At 60.3% G+C, this 15,359-nt stretch overlaps 1 protein-coding gene across 3 annotated transcripts in view; it reads left to right on the top strand.

Moving 5' to 3' along the window:
* TAFA5 (TAFA chemokine like family member 5) overlaps nucleotides 1-15,359 on the top strand; it is a 192,618-nt gene that overhangs the window by 68,435 nt on the left and 108,824 nt on the right. Inside the window, exon 1 of one of the 3 annotated variants that reach the window (XM_049694640.1) lies at nucleotides 7,740-8,018. The exons of the other annotated variants lie outside the window; for them this stretch is intronic. Coding sequence (XP_049550597.1) covers nucleotides 7,928-8,018 — 91 coding nt within the window. The 5' untranslated portion in view covers nucleotides 7,740-7,927. Of the gene's footprint in view, nucleotides 1-7,739; nucleotides 8,019-15,359 lie in introns of those variants that run through there. 3 annotated transcript variants of the gene reach the window in all.

Here is a 15,359-nt window from a genome sequence, read left to right on the forward strand (position 1 = left end):
TTTTTTTTTTTTTTGCAGTACGCGGCCCTCTCACTGCTGTGGCCTCTCCCGTCGCGGAGCACAGGCTCCGGACGCGCAGGCTCAGCGGCCATGGCTCACGGGCCCAGCCGCTCCGCGGCATGTGGGATCTTCCCGGACCGGGGCACGAACCTGTGTCCCCTGCATTGGCAGGCGGACTCTCAACCACTGTGCCGCCAGGGAAGCCCCCTAGCCCTTTGCTTAACCTCAGGCCGCTGCTGGCTGCTGGTTGGACCCCTTCCCCTGGCCCCGTCGCCCTCTCTGATCTCCTTCAACCGTGCGGCAGTGCTGGGGACCCACCCTCTTGCTCTCGGGGATGGGGCCACGGGTGGCTCCGTGTATCCTGAATCCCAGTCATCCTGAAGGAGAGGCAGCCTGGGCGTGGGGTCCATCCCCGCTGGACCCCCAGGTGCATAACTGAGTGGGCACTGATAACAGACAGCCCTGCCCTCAGCGCTCAGCTTTCCCATCTGGGGGGTGGGGACCCCTGCTGCTGTGTGCGCAGCACTTAGCACAGTCCCGGGACGTGGTGAGGACTCAGGGTGGGGCAGGTACTCAGCGAGGGGTCGTCGTGGGAAATCAGTGGGCACGTGGCCGAGCTCGGTGGATGCAGACGTCTGCGCAGAGGATTGCGGGGACTTGCAGTCCTAGGAGTTCCTGGCAGCCACGGGGCCTGGCCCAGCCCGATGCCTGAAGTGATGCCCGTGGGTGACGGGGGCCTGCAGTCACTGGGTGGGGGCACAAGGGCGACGCAAGCAAGACCCGGCCTCGGGCACACATGGACCCGGCTTCCACGCAGGATCTAGAGCTCCAGGAGGTGGGCTCCGTGCGGGCTGCAGGATGACAGAGCTGGCTGTCCTGTCAATTCTCAGGTGCTGGGGGGCCGGGGGCCGTCCTTTCCTCGCAGATCCCCTGCCAGGTGAGCCCTCTGCTGAGGTCTCCCCTCCCTCCTTGGCCTCTGCCTACGCTGCCTTATCCTCCCTGGCGCCTCCTGGAACCCACCCCAGATCTTTTCTCAACCGACCCCCTCTGGACCCAAGCGATGTCGTGTGGTGTCTCAGCCTCAAAAGCCCCCATAGGGAGGCCCCCACGTTGTCCCCCCCCAGGTCTCCTCCATCAGTTCCAGACCCTGCCACCTGCCCACTCCCATCTCCCCTTAGATACCTATAGTTGGCCCCAAACTGAGCTTGTCTGAAACCAGACACTCCACCCGCTCCCAGCAGCCAGCCCCTCACACGTCTGCTCCCCAGTGTCCAGCCTCCTGTGGGTCTTCCCATAACTATCTCTAAACCATTACCCGGGTCTGGCTGCTTCCGAGTGACTCCCCCACGGTATCCCTGGTCGTCTGGATTGTGGGTGACCTGAGCGGCCTCCCTGCATCCTCCCTGGTGAGCCGATGGTCTCTTCCCTTTAGGACACCCACCCTGGTCCCAGTCGAGCTTTGCTGTGGTTCAGCCGTGAGCACAGAGGCCTGTGGATTCGGCAGCACGATGGCTGAGCCTGGGATCCCCGGGAGTGGCCCTTCCTCCGCCTGTCCTATCCTTGCTAACCTGCCCCATTTCACCCCTTGCCCCTTCTATGTGCTCTTGGCCAATTCAGGGAACCGTGCAATTTGAGCATCACAGTTTGGTCTGGGTGCCCTTCTGTTTTGTGGCCTCTGGGATGGCTTGTCTGGGGGTGAAGCTGGAACCTTCCAAGGACACGAGGACCGTAGTGGGGAGGCAGTCAAGCTCAGGGGGGCGCCCAGCCCTCCTGTCCCAGGTGCGCGTCTGCAGCTCCCAGGGAGCCTCTCCTCTGTGTTTCCCAGTGTCAGGCCCTGCTTACTTGTCACGTTAGTTAATTATTCTTGCTGACGGTGGGGCAGGTCCTCTAAACTGACCTGCAGACGCAGGCTCATCCACGTAAATGGTGGTGGTCACTTTCCAGCCGTCCCCACAGCCCTTGCTTTGATCCCCGTGAGGGTGAGGCCCGCGGCTCCGGGGGCTGCCCTGCAGGCCTGTTCTCCTCACCCATACCCAGGAAGAGGCAGAGCTGTGGCCCAGTGTCCTGGTCCTTCCCAGGGCATCTGCAGCCCCCAAGGCTGCACTGGATTTGCCCCAGGTCTAGATCCCAACTCCTCCCCCTCGTGCCTTCCCGTGCCTGAGACCTCCAGGAGACTGCAGGCCTTGTGGCATGCTCACCAGCAAATCGGTCCTCTCTGAGAACCCTAGACTCCAGTCCCCTGGCCCCTGAGCCTGCCAGCTGGGTCCCCACCTGCTGCATCTTCCTGGTCCCACCCCCTCCTGGGACACTCCACTGATTCTCTTCCACTTGGGTGACTTCCCCCTATCAGCCAGGGCCAACACTCCTACCCCTTCTGCTGTCATGGCCTTTGGTTGTCAGAGTGTGACACTTAATTAAAAACATAGCTGTGACAGCCTTTATTTTGTTTGTATCTTTATCTTTCTAGATAAATATTACTGCCTCGTTCTCTTCAACAAGTGCAGACTATTATATGGACAAGACACAATTTATTTACAGTATTTTTATGATACTAGGTTTTCTCAAATCACAGAGCTTAAATGGCTCACGTTAGAAAAAAAATCAAATAACAAATGAGGGTTCAAAATGAAAAGCAAGATTCTGCCTGTCTTCCCCACACCCTGACCTTTTCCCCAGAGACAAAACTGTTCATCATCTGGTCCTTCCTGCTGTAAATTTTATTTATTTATTTTTACCCAGTGTTGTGGCTGTAAGTGCTGACTTAAATGTTCATTCCTTGACCCACCACCTCTGATCAGCCTGGTCAGGGCCTCAGCACCCCTCACTCTGAGCCGGAAGAAAGCAGAAGGGCTGCTTCAACACCATACCTTCCTTTGTTCCACATAATTTAAAAAAAAAAAAAAATCAAGGTTTAAGAATGTATATTTATCTTTCTACTATAAACATTTTTCTGCTCTCTGTCTACTTGTGGATTTAAAAACTTATAAAGAAATCAATGGCGTTTACAATACTACTCCATAAATATTGTTCAGCAAAGATACTGGATTTGTGACCAGAACTATGAAGAAAGAGATATAACATTTTACAGTGAAGGTTTTACTGGTCGAAGATTCTTCCAAGTGTGAGGGCCTAATGTGTTTTTAAGCACATACTTCACAGCTTATTTCATTTCTAAAGAGTCAAAGATGCTAGATTTTCTTTTATCCCATATTCCCACATCTGATTCCTGGATTCCTTTCTCTGCTGGAGTGTCACTCCAGGTCAACTTTTGTCTCAGGTGCATGGCCAGTCAACTGAACCCTTGTGTGCCCTTAAGTGGGAAACTATGTTGGCAGTCTAGCTGGGTATAAAATTCTAGATGCTGAAACTTTTCCCTTTAGCCCCCAACGACCTGCTCCAGTGTCTTCTAGAAGCAGTGTTGCTAATGGAAACCCTGGCGTCTCCATCTGTTTCTGACTTCACAAAACACACCTTATTGGTTCTTTTTATTCTGCCAGCTTCTCAGAGTTTCTTGCATCTCTTGGGTCTCGGTCTGTCTGTTCAGCCTACTCTGAGTCTGGGGGCTGCAATCCGAGTATGTGTGTTCAGTCGTCTGAGTTTTCTCCTCTGTGTTGCATTTTTCCTTCTCCTTTATAATTTCTATAAGTGAAAGTTTGATGCCCAGGATATGCCCTGCATGTTTCAATTTGTACCAACCTTCCCATCTCTCTCTCCATGTGCTCTCTGTCTGGGAAGTGTCCTTTACTTTCCACACACCCCTGTTTCCAGTCATGCCCATTTTACTCCTCAGGGCATTCCCTGGAGCCTAAAATCGGTTAGTCCTGTTGATTCCCAAGACTTTCTTCTTGTTCTCCTGTTTCCCTTATTTTTCATGGTACCTTATTTTTTTTTAACTGGTGCCACATTCTCTCAAATTTCTTTGAGAAAGATGTTATTTAGAATTATTATTATTACCTTACTTTTCCCTGAGTCATTACTGATTTCTGCCTCCTAAGGGTTAAGTGTTAGAGTATACCTGTCCTGGGTCTTCCTTCTCTTTCTGTAAACACCTGGTGGCCCTGCCTGCCAGGTCCTCTCTGTACAGGAATAAGGGGTGATGTGAGTACAGGCACTGGTCAGTGTGAGTCACCCTTGTCCTGGGCAGCAGCTGGCTTCTTGCTTAACCGGGAGAGTTGACCGTAGGTTCTCTGGGAACAGGCAGGGTGTATGGACAGATGGGCATCCCTGGAAGAAGCAGGGGAGCTGGTGGGGAAGCGAGGTCCCAGGCTACCCTGATGCTGGCTGGCTATAACCTGGGGATGTTCGTCCACCTCCCCCCTGGGGGACGGTCCTGCCTCTGACCTCCGTCCCTGCTTGCTATGGGTGGCCAAAGATCTCCACTCTGCCCTGCTGTGTCTCTCTCCTGCTCTCCCTTTCTCAGAAGAGCAGGGGACTCCAGGCCTTGTTTGTGCCAGAGGCCTTTTTGGCAATCTGGCGATGCCTGTGAAACCTTTCTCAGAACACCATAAAAATATATAAGATTACTAAGGAAACCAGTTACACCAAAATGCAATTTCAAATGTTGGGAAACCTATTTTGATATAGTAATATGTTTGCTTCTTTATTAAAACATTACATAAAAATGTCTGGCGGTGGGACAACCATAATTTGAAGTCAGGGTGATATTTCAAGCTGTCTGCAAGAGCTGTAATGTGATATGAAGATCCCTGCAATTTCTGGTAGTGACAAAAATCACAGTTACACCTAAACTCCTGTGAGCCTGCATGCTCACTTGAAGGGAGTGTCAAACTTCAGTTAAAGACACATTAAACAGAGGCACATTTGCCCCATCTGGTCCTTACCTCCAGCCCTCTGGGGACTGTCCCCAGGCAGAAGACCCCTCCCTTTTTGGACAGCATTCTTCTGGCTCTGGCCTGAGCCTGACAACAGCTGTCTCCACGATGCCCCCCGTGAGCACTGGGCCTGTGCCTCTTGGAGGCATTGCCTCCCCTTTGGAGTCACAGGTGCTGACGCTGGAGGACCTGGGCCTCCTTCCAACGTCTCTGGCTGCAGCCCCTCCTCTTCCCTCCAGCAACTGTGGCCCCAGGACTCCCCACCCTTCCTGGCCTGCAGATTGCCCTCATTTTGATTCCCGACACCATTATGGCTTTATTATTATGTTTAAGCATCTCTCTGATCAGACCCTGGCTGTCCCCTCCCGAGGTACATGTGGTGCTCACTCTGCCATCTTAAACTCGCTTCCCAGTGGCACCATGGGCCTCCGTGGTGTGCACAGCTAACGCACTCCTGTGGGCACCAGCCACAGGGCCCCCCGGTTGTCACCTGTTACCTCTTCTAAGGGCACAAGCTACGCCACACACGTTTCCTTGCAGAAGGTCTCAGAGCCAGAGGAGGATGCTCCGGTACCCACGGCATAGCACCTCCTGTTGCACTTGTTGAAAATAGATTTACACCACGTTTCTCCTTACAAACTTTCTTTTCTTAATTCCCTTTATAGAAGGATCCTCCAAATGGTTAGTTTGTTTGTAAAAGTTCCCCTGGGGAATTTAGAATACTTTAAATTTTCAAAATTTCAAGTAGAAGGCCCCGGATCAGGGCCCAGTGGATGTCAGAGGCTGGCCTTGTTTCCTCCTTGAGGTCCCTTTGGGGTCCTGGGTGTGCGTATGTAATAAGCACTGGGTGACCCTGAAGCCTTCTGAGGAGGAGAGCTCTGCACCGGGTGAGGACTGACCGCCAGTGACCTTGGTGGAGGTCAGGCTCTGTTGTGTCAGGAAGGGAGGCTCTTCAGAGGCTGCGGCAGGTGGGGTTTCCTACAAAGTGCCTGGGGGGGAAGGCCAAGGACCAGGGTGAGGCTGTTACAGGACATGGGGCTCTGAGGGGCTGTGCAAGGGGAGAGAGCCCCCAACCAGGGCAGGGCCTGAGCTGCTTGGCCTGTGGGAGGCTACGGCCCCTTCTCCAGGTGGGGTCTCGGACCCGGCATTCCCGTCTCATGGACATGATGCAGCTGGAGTGTGGAATCGCTTCTGGGCTGGCCTCCCCTCTGACCTGGGGCTGGCACAGCACCTCAGGCCGGGCAAGCTTGGAACTGGTCCTGGAGGACTTGGTGTCAGTGTGCCCAAGCGTACACGGAGGGCCTTGACCTGTCTGACCTCTAGGAGCCCTCCCAGGACCGGCCTCTTTCCCTTCCCAGCACTTAAATGTCTGTGCAGGAAGGAAGCAGTTTTCATGTGCACCCTTGGGCCTGCTCTCCAGGCCCGACGCTCACCAGGGCCCTCTGAGGGTGGGTCCCGTCCCGTCCTCCACCCACCCCACACGGTGGGGTTAGGTTCAGCCAGAGGCTTCCACCCTCACCCCCAGCCAAAGCTCTTTGCTGGGCATTTGGAATTGAATTGGAAATTCAATGCAGGAAAAAACTGCCTTGAGGCCTAGATACTGGCCTCTGGGGCGGCTCTAAACAGGACCCAGATGCCTCAGCTCTGGGGCTCAGGCGAATACCGGCCCTTCCCAGAGGCCGGAGGAGGCCAGGCCAGGAAGGGGCCCGCTGTTGCACGTGGAGCCGCCCCCGGCATTGACTGTGCGCCCACGCACGCGGGGCGGCCGCTGGCCTGGGGGATGGCACAGACTAGGGCCGGGATGTGGAGTGAGCGTGTTTCCAGGCCGAGGGGCCGTTTATTCAGAAGCCCTCGCAGGGCAGTGGCGACGCCTGGGCCGGGTTCCCCTGCCTCCTGGGGCCGTAGGGCGCGGGGGGCTGGGCGCACCGGAGGCCGCGCGATACCCGCTCCAGCCCCCGCCGCGGCCGCCTCTGCAGTGAGGCCCCTGCGCGCCTAGGTGGAGCCCGACCCGCGGTTTTCGGCCGGACCGGCCTCGCCTGACCCGCCGGCGCGCCAGGCGGGGGCGCTGCAGGGCGGCGGGGGTCCCCCGGGTCCCCTCCGCGGCCCAGTACGCATCGGCTGCTCGGCGGGCCGGGCGGAGCGCAGAGGGCGGCGGGCGCGGGCCGGAGTCCGAGCGCCGCGCTGCCCCTCCCGCCGCCTTCCCAGAAGGGCCGAGCTGAGCGGGCAGTGGGCACGCGCCGAGGGCCGGAGCGGCGGCATCCCGTGGGCGAGGCGCGCATTCTCGCCGGCCCCACCTGTCGGCGCGGGCGCCACCGGCCCCGGCCTCGGCCCCGGCCCCTGGCAACGCCAGCCGGGCGGGCGGCCCGCGGGAGCGCCGGCCCGGTCTCAACCGGCCACCGAGGCGGAGGCGCGGGCTCCCGGAGCGCGGAGGCCGGCACCGTCCGAGGGCGACCGGGCCGCGCAAGTTCTCTCCCTGCGGGCTGGGCCCGGCCGCGCGGGCCCCAGCGGCGGCGATGGTGCGGCGGCCCCGCGCCCTGCGCGCAGCCCTGGCCCCGCGCCCGGTTTTCCGCGGCGGCGGCGCGGCCCCCTGAGCCCCGGGCCGGAGCGAGCGCGGCGGCGGCGGCTTTGGAGAGGAAGGCGACGCCGGGCAGCGGCGGGAGGCGACAGGCGGCCAGCGGCCGGGCCGTTGCGCAATCTGCGGCCCGCCGTCCGGGCCCTGCCGGCGGCGCGGCTCCGGGGGCGACGGCGGGGCTGATTCATGGGGCCGCGGCGGCCGTCCCCCCGCGCCCGGGCCCCCGGCGCCCCGCAGCCCGCGATGGTGGCCGGGCGGCCGCCGCGGCCAGAGCCTCGGTGCTAACCTCCCCGCCCCGCCCGACCCCTCCCCGCGCCCCCGCCCGCTCCCCTCCCCTCCCCCTGCCCAAAAAGACACAGCCTGGCTCCCGGAGCGGCGCCTCCAGTCGCGGCGGAGCGCGGCGTTGGCGCGGATGGAGGGCGCGAGCGGGCGGCCGCGGCGGCTGCACCCAGCGGGGCGCTGATGCGGCGCCTGGACCTTCGCTGCTCGACTAGGGGGGCGTCGGCCGAGTGGGCACTCCGCGATGCAGCTCTTGAAGGCGCTCTGGGCACTCGCGGGGGTCGCGCTCTGCTGCTTCCTCGTCCTGGTGATTCACGCGCAGTTCCTGAAAGAAGGTAATTGTCCCCCGCGCGCCTGGCTTCCAGCACGTTCCGCCGCCACCGCCACCGCTCTCGGCCCGGCCGGCCTGGCGCTACTGCGGGGCCCGGGCGGCCGGCACGGACCCTGCCGCTCCGCTCACATCGGGGGTCCGAGGTGGCGCGCGGCGGGGTTTTGGCGCGGCGACCTCGGTGGCTCTCGCGCCGCCGGGGCTCCGGCCCGTTCCCGGGCTGCTGTGCCGTCCCCTGCCCCGCACGGCTCGTTGGCAGCGGCGCCCGGCCGCTCTCCGCGGGCCTTCGGTAGATGGCACCCGCGCTCCATCCTGGCGGGCCTGACTCGGGGCCCGGGCGGCGGGAGCCCAGGGCGAGGCCTGCGCGCCCGCATCCCGCTCTCCACGCCGCCTTCCGGACGAGTCCAGGACCCGCGGGCTCTAGGAGCAGGGACTTGACAGCCAGAGCAGCTGGCCCCGCACCAAGTCCGGCCCCCCTGCCCTCCCGGTGCCTGCTTGAGAGCGGGGCGCTCTTTAGGATCCCGTTCTTGGGACTTGCTTGAGTCGTGCAAGTTGACAGCGGGACCGGCGCAGCCGGAGGAATCTGTGGGAGGGGTAGCCCTGCCTCAGGGTTCCAGGGCAGGAGTACGCGGGCTGGTATGGTCGTGGTGGGTGGCTGCCCGAGTACCCTGGGCACTCCTGGAAACTTCCTGACTCGAAGGCCAGCTCTCCTGGAGGAGGGCTACCCTGGTGCACCATGGGCTCAGCCTGGCTGGCCTTTCTGGAACAGCCGACCTAGGCACCCACGGCCCAGGCAGCACCCACTGTCTGCCTGCAGCTAGCAGTGCCCTTGCCCGGAGGCACCTTGCCCCCAGCGCTGCCTGCTGCTGCCCCTGGCCATGAGGGAACACCGCCGAGCTCAGAGCTGCTGTGGCCTGGAGTGTGGGCAGATCCTCATTAGCTCGTGGCTCTTACAAAGGAAGGGTTGGCAACATTCAGCTGCTTCCCTGACTAGCTAACGAGCTGCCTCTGGCTTCCTGGGGAGGCAGGTAGGTGTAGGAGGCCAGCCTCGGTCCGTCACCTGCCCCGTTGGCCCGGTACCTGCCCCGTTGGCCCGGTGTCCTTTTCCTTCCCTTGATTTTGAGCCCAGGCCCTGAATGGAGAGGGGACTGTCCCAGGGGCTGCTGCAGGCCTGGCCTGCCCTGAGAGGGCCTGGTGTTTCCGCTGAGCTGGAGGCCAGCCGTCCACCACCGACCGGCTTGCTGACTTGCTTCAGGAGAGGACGGTTCTGCTGGGGGTGGCTGGTCCCCTGGCGCTGGCAAGCCTCCTAAGGTCTGATCTTGGCTGTGTCCTCTGCCAGGTGGCCGGGGGTCCCTGCACAGCTGAGCCTTCCTGGGCCGCAGGCCCTCACCCTTCCCTCCCGCTGATCTTTCCTCTCGGGGGGAATTCATTTTGAAAGGGGGACTCCTGTGTTCACTGCTTCTGAGGTCGAAAGGGCCTGGCTCTGTGGGAGTTCCTGTGATGAGGGGCGTCTTCCATGATTTTCAAGCTGCCTTACCAAGGGAGTGGAGCTCTGACAGCCTGGGGCTGGACGGTTCCCTTCTGCTCGCCTGCTGGGAGCTGACCGGTCCTGCTGTCTTACAGGGCACTGCCGTCCTCCTGAGGCCCCGCATCTTAAGGTCAAGACGTACGTTTTGGTGAAGAGAACAGAGTGTTTATGTCTTGGATTTGAAGAATCTGTGTGTGGGGCAGGCCAGCGTATTAGAGACTAGGCTTGCTCTGAGAGTGTGGTGTGTTCTGTGGATGGGATATTGGAGAGCCCTGCACAGAAACCTCAGCGTTTACTCTGGAGGGGCTAGAGGCTCCTCAACGTTCTTGAAGACGGTGTGGAGACAGGAAGGTGGGACACGGGGCCGGGAGCAGGTACGCGTTCTGGCGGTGCTCAGGGGAAGTCTGAGTGTTTGCACAACCCTCTGGGATTCTTGGAAGTGCTGTGCGTCCGCCCTGAAATGTCATGTCCGTGCTTCCCGGGATGGGGCCCACCCTGCAACGTCACGTACTTGCTTTCTGGGATGCAGTGCCCTTTGCTGCGTGCCTCTGATGAAAGGCCAGACCTGGAGAGTAGCCCTGTCCTCTCTGAGCTGCCCTTCCCGCCCTCTGGGGTCAGGAGCCCCGGGCAGGCGCTGGGAGGGTGGCGGGCCCACCCTGGATGCAGGGGAGACACAGGCCCTTACCGGCTGGAGGCTGCAGGTTCCAGGCCACTTCCTTCCAGTGGTGTGCTGGCCAGCGGGAGGGAGGGAGGGAGGGAGGGAGCGAGGCAGCGAGGCGGGCGGACGGACAATTGTGACTTGTTGTCTGTGGACGAGTGGGAAAGGGCTGTTTAAATAGCCATTTCCTTGAATCAGGTTTTTTCAGAGGTGAAGAATGGGGGACCCAGGGAGCCGTTTTTCCACACTTTGCCTTTTGTGCAGAGATGCGGGTCACCCCGTGGCTAATCCGTCCCCCTCTGGCCAGTCTGTCTCCCACTGTTGGTGAAGATGAATAGGGCTGTGGACGAGAGAGAGGCGTATTGTGGTCCCTAGTTGCAGCCTTGGCTGGGCCGGTCTTTGTGAGAGCGTCCTGCCTGCCGCATCGGGCCTGGCCTGGGCGGCTGGAGGGCTGGTGAGAAAGGCCCCGGTCACGGCCACGGCCACGGCCACGGCGTGGGGTGCGGGAGCTCAGGGACCAGGGTAGTTCCTTCTGCTGCTCGCCGCTCGGGACACCCTGACCCTCCTCTGGAAAGCCAGAGCCGTCATTTGCGTTCGGATGCAGCCTGACATGCCCTGTGCTTGTGAACTACAGTCAAGGTGGGGCGGGAGGGGGCAGTCTGGGCAACCGGATTTCAAATACAGCCTCTTAATCGGGGTTGGGGGCAGAGCATCGGCGTGGTGGTGCACTGGGAGAGGGCAGAGGAGAGACACCCTTTTCTCTCCCTAACTGCGCTTGGTCTCAGAACACAGCCTTAAGGAAACGGCCAGAATTAGAAAAAAAATATTTTCCATCTCCCTCTACCATAGACTTTAAGATATTTTTCTCCAAGCCTTTCAGTTACTGCACAGATGACAGCTTTCACGTTGCTGCTGATGGAACAAGAACAGTAACCACTCCACAGAAAGGCAGGGCGATGGGCCATTTGGCTTGTTCCTGGAGGTGAGGACCTGAGGTCTGTCAGTCTCCTTCACTCCTTTTGGGGGCAGGGGAGCCTGGGAGGTGGTGGGCGTGTTGTTCACAGCCTTCGCATGTTCCTATTGAGAACGTGTTTCGGGAGACGAGCATGTGTGTCTGGCTGCCCTAGCAGTGGACCCGGCCTCGATTCCAGAGGTCCTTTCTGAATCGCTGCTGCCTTCTGAATTGGACAGCTGCTCTGAGGGCCAACTGTTGAGCAAACAGGATTCGACTTTTATTTATTTAGTTAGCTCTTCATTCTGGAAGTGAAGCGGAATTCTGGGACCCGGCGGCTGGGAAGGCGCACGCTTAACCACGAACAGTCCCTTCACGGTCTTCTGTTAACTGTCATGGCTCTGCGCGCTGGTCATTAATTGCTGTAGTCGTTACGAGATCAGTAGTTAGTACAGTGTTACAGCGTACTGTGTCTGTTACATCTGTGAGTTTAAGATGTGGACAGAGGTCTTAGGACTGACATAGCAGAGTTCCTGGCACCTTGGAGTCCATCGGAAATGTTTGCTGGATCCAAAGATCATCCCAGTTGTAACACGTCTGGGGGTCCCAGGGGCACAAGGGGGCAGGTGTGTGCGGGTCGCCCACTGTGGGCAAGGGCTGTGGACCCCATGTCAAGCTTCTGAGAATGGGAGCAGTTTGGGGGCCCAGGCTACACCCAGATCATTCTCAGAGGCTGTGATAGTGGAGGAGAGTCGGGGACAGATGCTTGGGGCCTGCGTTCCAGGTGCTTCCGGCCACCCACCCAGACCTCCCTGCCGGCTGCGGGGTGCCCAGCCTGGGTCCCTGGGCTGCATGCGGAGAGAGCTGATCAGGCTTCCTCCCCTGCCCCCAAGCAGAGTTTATTTGCGAGGCCAGGTGAGTGGGACTGGTTGCCGGGGAGGCGGGGTGGCATCGAAAAGGCGTGAAAAATAGCCCAGCTCCTTTATCATCATTTCCTACCATTTCCACGACGAAGGATCTGCATAAATCCCACACTCGCCGTAATGGGAGCCTCGTTGCTGAGTGCCTGACAGCCGCAAAAGTGAAAGCAGAAAGGGACTGGACACAGAGGCGACTGTTCAGGCGTGAGGGGCCCCTGCGGCGTGGCCCGGCTGCTGTCACACTCCCCAGGGCCTGGGCACACGCATGCACACTCAGGAGGGCCGCTGTTAGCCTGACGCCCCCACCGCAGCTCTGGACGTTCTTCAGGCCCCGCCTGGCTTCCGCCCTGAGGGCGTTGGGGAGCTGTGCAGGGGACCATGCGAGTACCAGCTCAGGGGTCTGACACCAGGGTGTCTGCCCATCCTGGGGACGCAGCCCTGTGCAGGGCACCAGCAGAGAGGGGGCAGTGCGACGGCCAGGTCCCCTCCCTGGTGGAGGCGGGTCGTGGTGGATCCCTGGCGATGCATGGAACACTGCTGACGTTTCCTGTGTGTGAATGTGTGCGTGGATGTGGTGACGTTCGCTAAACTCTCACGTGCATTATACGTGATGCCCTTCGGCACGTGAAGTAAGTAGGTGAGATACGTTGTGAACTTGATCTAGAATCAATTCAGTGAACTTGATCTAGAATCAGAGCCATCCCTATATCCTTGCACTTACACGTCAGTAAATCGTTACAGGAAAGGCATGGAGTATAATGTGAACCTATGTAACAGATGATGTAAAGTAAGTAATTATGCATCTGTTTGTAACACGTGCTGTTGTTCACACACACATTTAATAAATGGACTTAGGACTCCTTAGAGGTGCACGTTGATGACCCCTGCAGTCACTGCCCTACTGTAGTGGTGACCAGCTTGCCCTCCTGTGACGTTTTCCTTTCATCTTTCCTTTCATCAAGTCTGTTCCTGTGTGCACACACAGGCACACACACGTGTAACATACAAACATGTAAACACATGCACACATGGACAGGCACACAGGTGTGAATGGACACACACACACACACACACACACACGTGTGATGCAGCCCCCAGCCCGGAGGCGGGGAGCAGAGGGTAAGGCCTCCACCTCCGCTTCCTGGCCCCTGCGGTCCTGTCCCTGCACCCGACACCCTGCGGGGTGCCTTTCAGAGCGGCCACGTGCTGTTCTTTATTTTCACAGATGAAGCAAGCGAGGCCTGGCGACGTCCAAGGACAGGCCCAGGTCACAGAGGTCAAGGGGACGTGGGCCGACGCACGGGCTCACTTTTTCTCTGCTTGGATCCGGGAGCAAGTGGCAGCCCGGTCTTACATCCATCTCCCCTCACACACCCTGATGCCTGCCTCGCCGACTCAGCGCCTGGCCAGTGGCTCACATGTGCTTGTGCAGATGGCCTGTGGGATTAGGAAGCCGGGTGGCAGTGTGATATCAGGCAAGTCACTGGGCCACTGGGACCCTCAGTCTCCTCCTCGGCAGGCTGGAAAGGATCGTAGAAACTGTTGCTCTGGGTGATCTGACATGGACAGACAGGCCGCTCCACCCAGACTCGCTTAGCTGAGAAGGACGTTCGCTGATCTCGGGTGGAATCGCCACCAGGGGCTCGAGCCTCGGCCTGGGTCCACACCCCACTCCCTGCCCCTCGGAGGTTCGTCCTCCAGCTGACTCAGCCTGGGAGGCCTCGGCTGTGGCCGCCAGCACTTTCCGGGACGCTGGGCCCTGGCTCCAAGGAGTCCTCGGGGAAGGGCAGGGCCCTCCGTCCGTCCCTCCCTACCGAGGGCTCTGACTGCCGGCCCAACCTGTGCCCTATCTCTGAGCAGGGTGGCAGGCTCTTCAGAACCATCTCCGCAGAGAGGGCCTCCCAAAAAGAAGGGGGAGCCCAGGACAGCTGAAGGGGTGGGGGACGAGCCCAGCCCCCGCAGGACCCCTCTGGGACCCATCAGACTGAGGGTCTGGGCCGTGTTCCTGGGGGAGGTGGCCCAGGAAAGAGCCAGAAGCAAGCCTGGGCCCTGAGAGCCTGGTGGGCGGGGGTGGCCGGGGCCTGCCGGGGTTTGGAGTCCACTGACCAGGCTTGACTGAAGCCCTGCCCTCCCTGACGGAGTTTCCATCTCTGAGTGGCCCTGGAGAGTCAGGGGCAGGAAGGCTGGGACCTGCCCACTTCCTCTGCGTTACTTAGGCCTGACGGCAGGCTGACTTGTGCCGGCGGTGTGGGGCTGAGATGCTGTCCGCGCGGGTGGCCCACAGCTGCGGGGAGCGGGGGCTCACCGGGCCTCTGCTGAGCTAGCAGCACAGGGGCTGGCGGTGGAGGAATGGTGCTCTCGGCCGACCCCGTTCCCCAGCCGTGACCTGGGTGGCAAGAAGGACCAGCCCCTTGCTTCCAGGCACTGGTGTGTCTTTGTGTGGGTGAAGGGCTGGGGGGCTGGACGCGGGACCACCCCTCTGGAGGGGGTTGGGCACATGTTTGCAGGGGGGGAGCACCCCCAGAAAAGCTTGGCTCTGCTGGACATCCTCTTCCTGCAGTCCACGTGGCGGGCGGCTGCTTCTGCCACTGGCTGCCCACGATGCCCAGACGGCCCAGGGCGGAAGCCGGGCCACGTGCTTGGTCGCACCGTCCGGTGGTGTCTCCGAGGCCGCCCTGCGTGCACCCTGCCACGCCCAGCTGTGTGACCTTGATGGTGTCCACGGTGATCTCCATAAGGTCCTCCATGGGTCACGTCACCGCTTTGTCCAAACACTTTTCAGGGAGCGGGAGGGAGGCCTGCCCTGTGCCCCAGCCCCTCTGGCCGCCGGGGGAGCTCGGGGAGCACTGCCCAGACCACCTCCATGTTCCCTTTCAGCATGAATGTCCTTGGAGAAAGCAGGTCACGGACTCAGATCACTGCTCCGGGGACTTGAGTGGGGCGTCGTGGCTGAGACCCCAGCCCCGTGGATGGAGTCACACGGCTGTGGCCAGGCCAGGCCTCGGGGTGTGGGTGCACCTGGTGGTCCTCACGGCCCACCCTTGGGGGTGGGCGACCCCGGGTCCGGCCTTTCCCGTCTCCAGGCCCATGTCTATTTGCTCCCCTTTCCTTCTCCCAGTGGCACGTGCGAGTCTAACTGCTCTGTCAGATGAAAACCCTGCAGGTGTGATGCGACCTGCGGCGTCCAAGCCAAGATGCTCTCGGTGGCTGAGACGGGCTGGGAGAACCTGGACAGGCTCGGGCCTTCCCAGGGGCGGGATGGGACGGTCAGGGTGGTGCCTCTCCAGCCG

Source organism: Orcinus orca, chromosome 11 (assembly GCF_937001465.1).
Source record: "Orcinus orca chromosome 11, mOrcOrc1.1, whole genome shotgun sequence".
NCBI classification, from domain to species: domain Eukaryota; kingdom Metazoa; phylum Chordata; class Mammalia; order Artiodactyla; family Delphinidae; genus Orcinus; species Orcinus orca.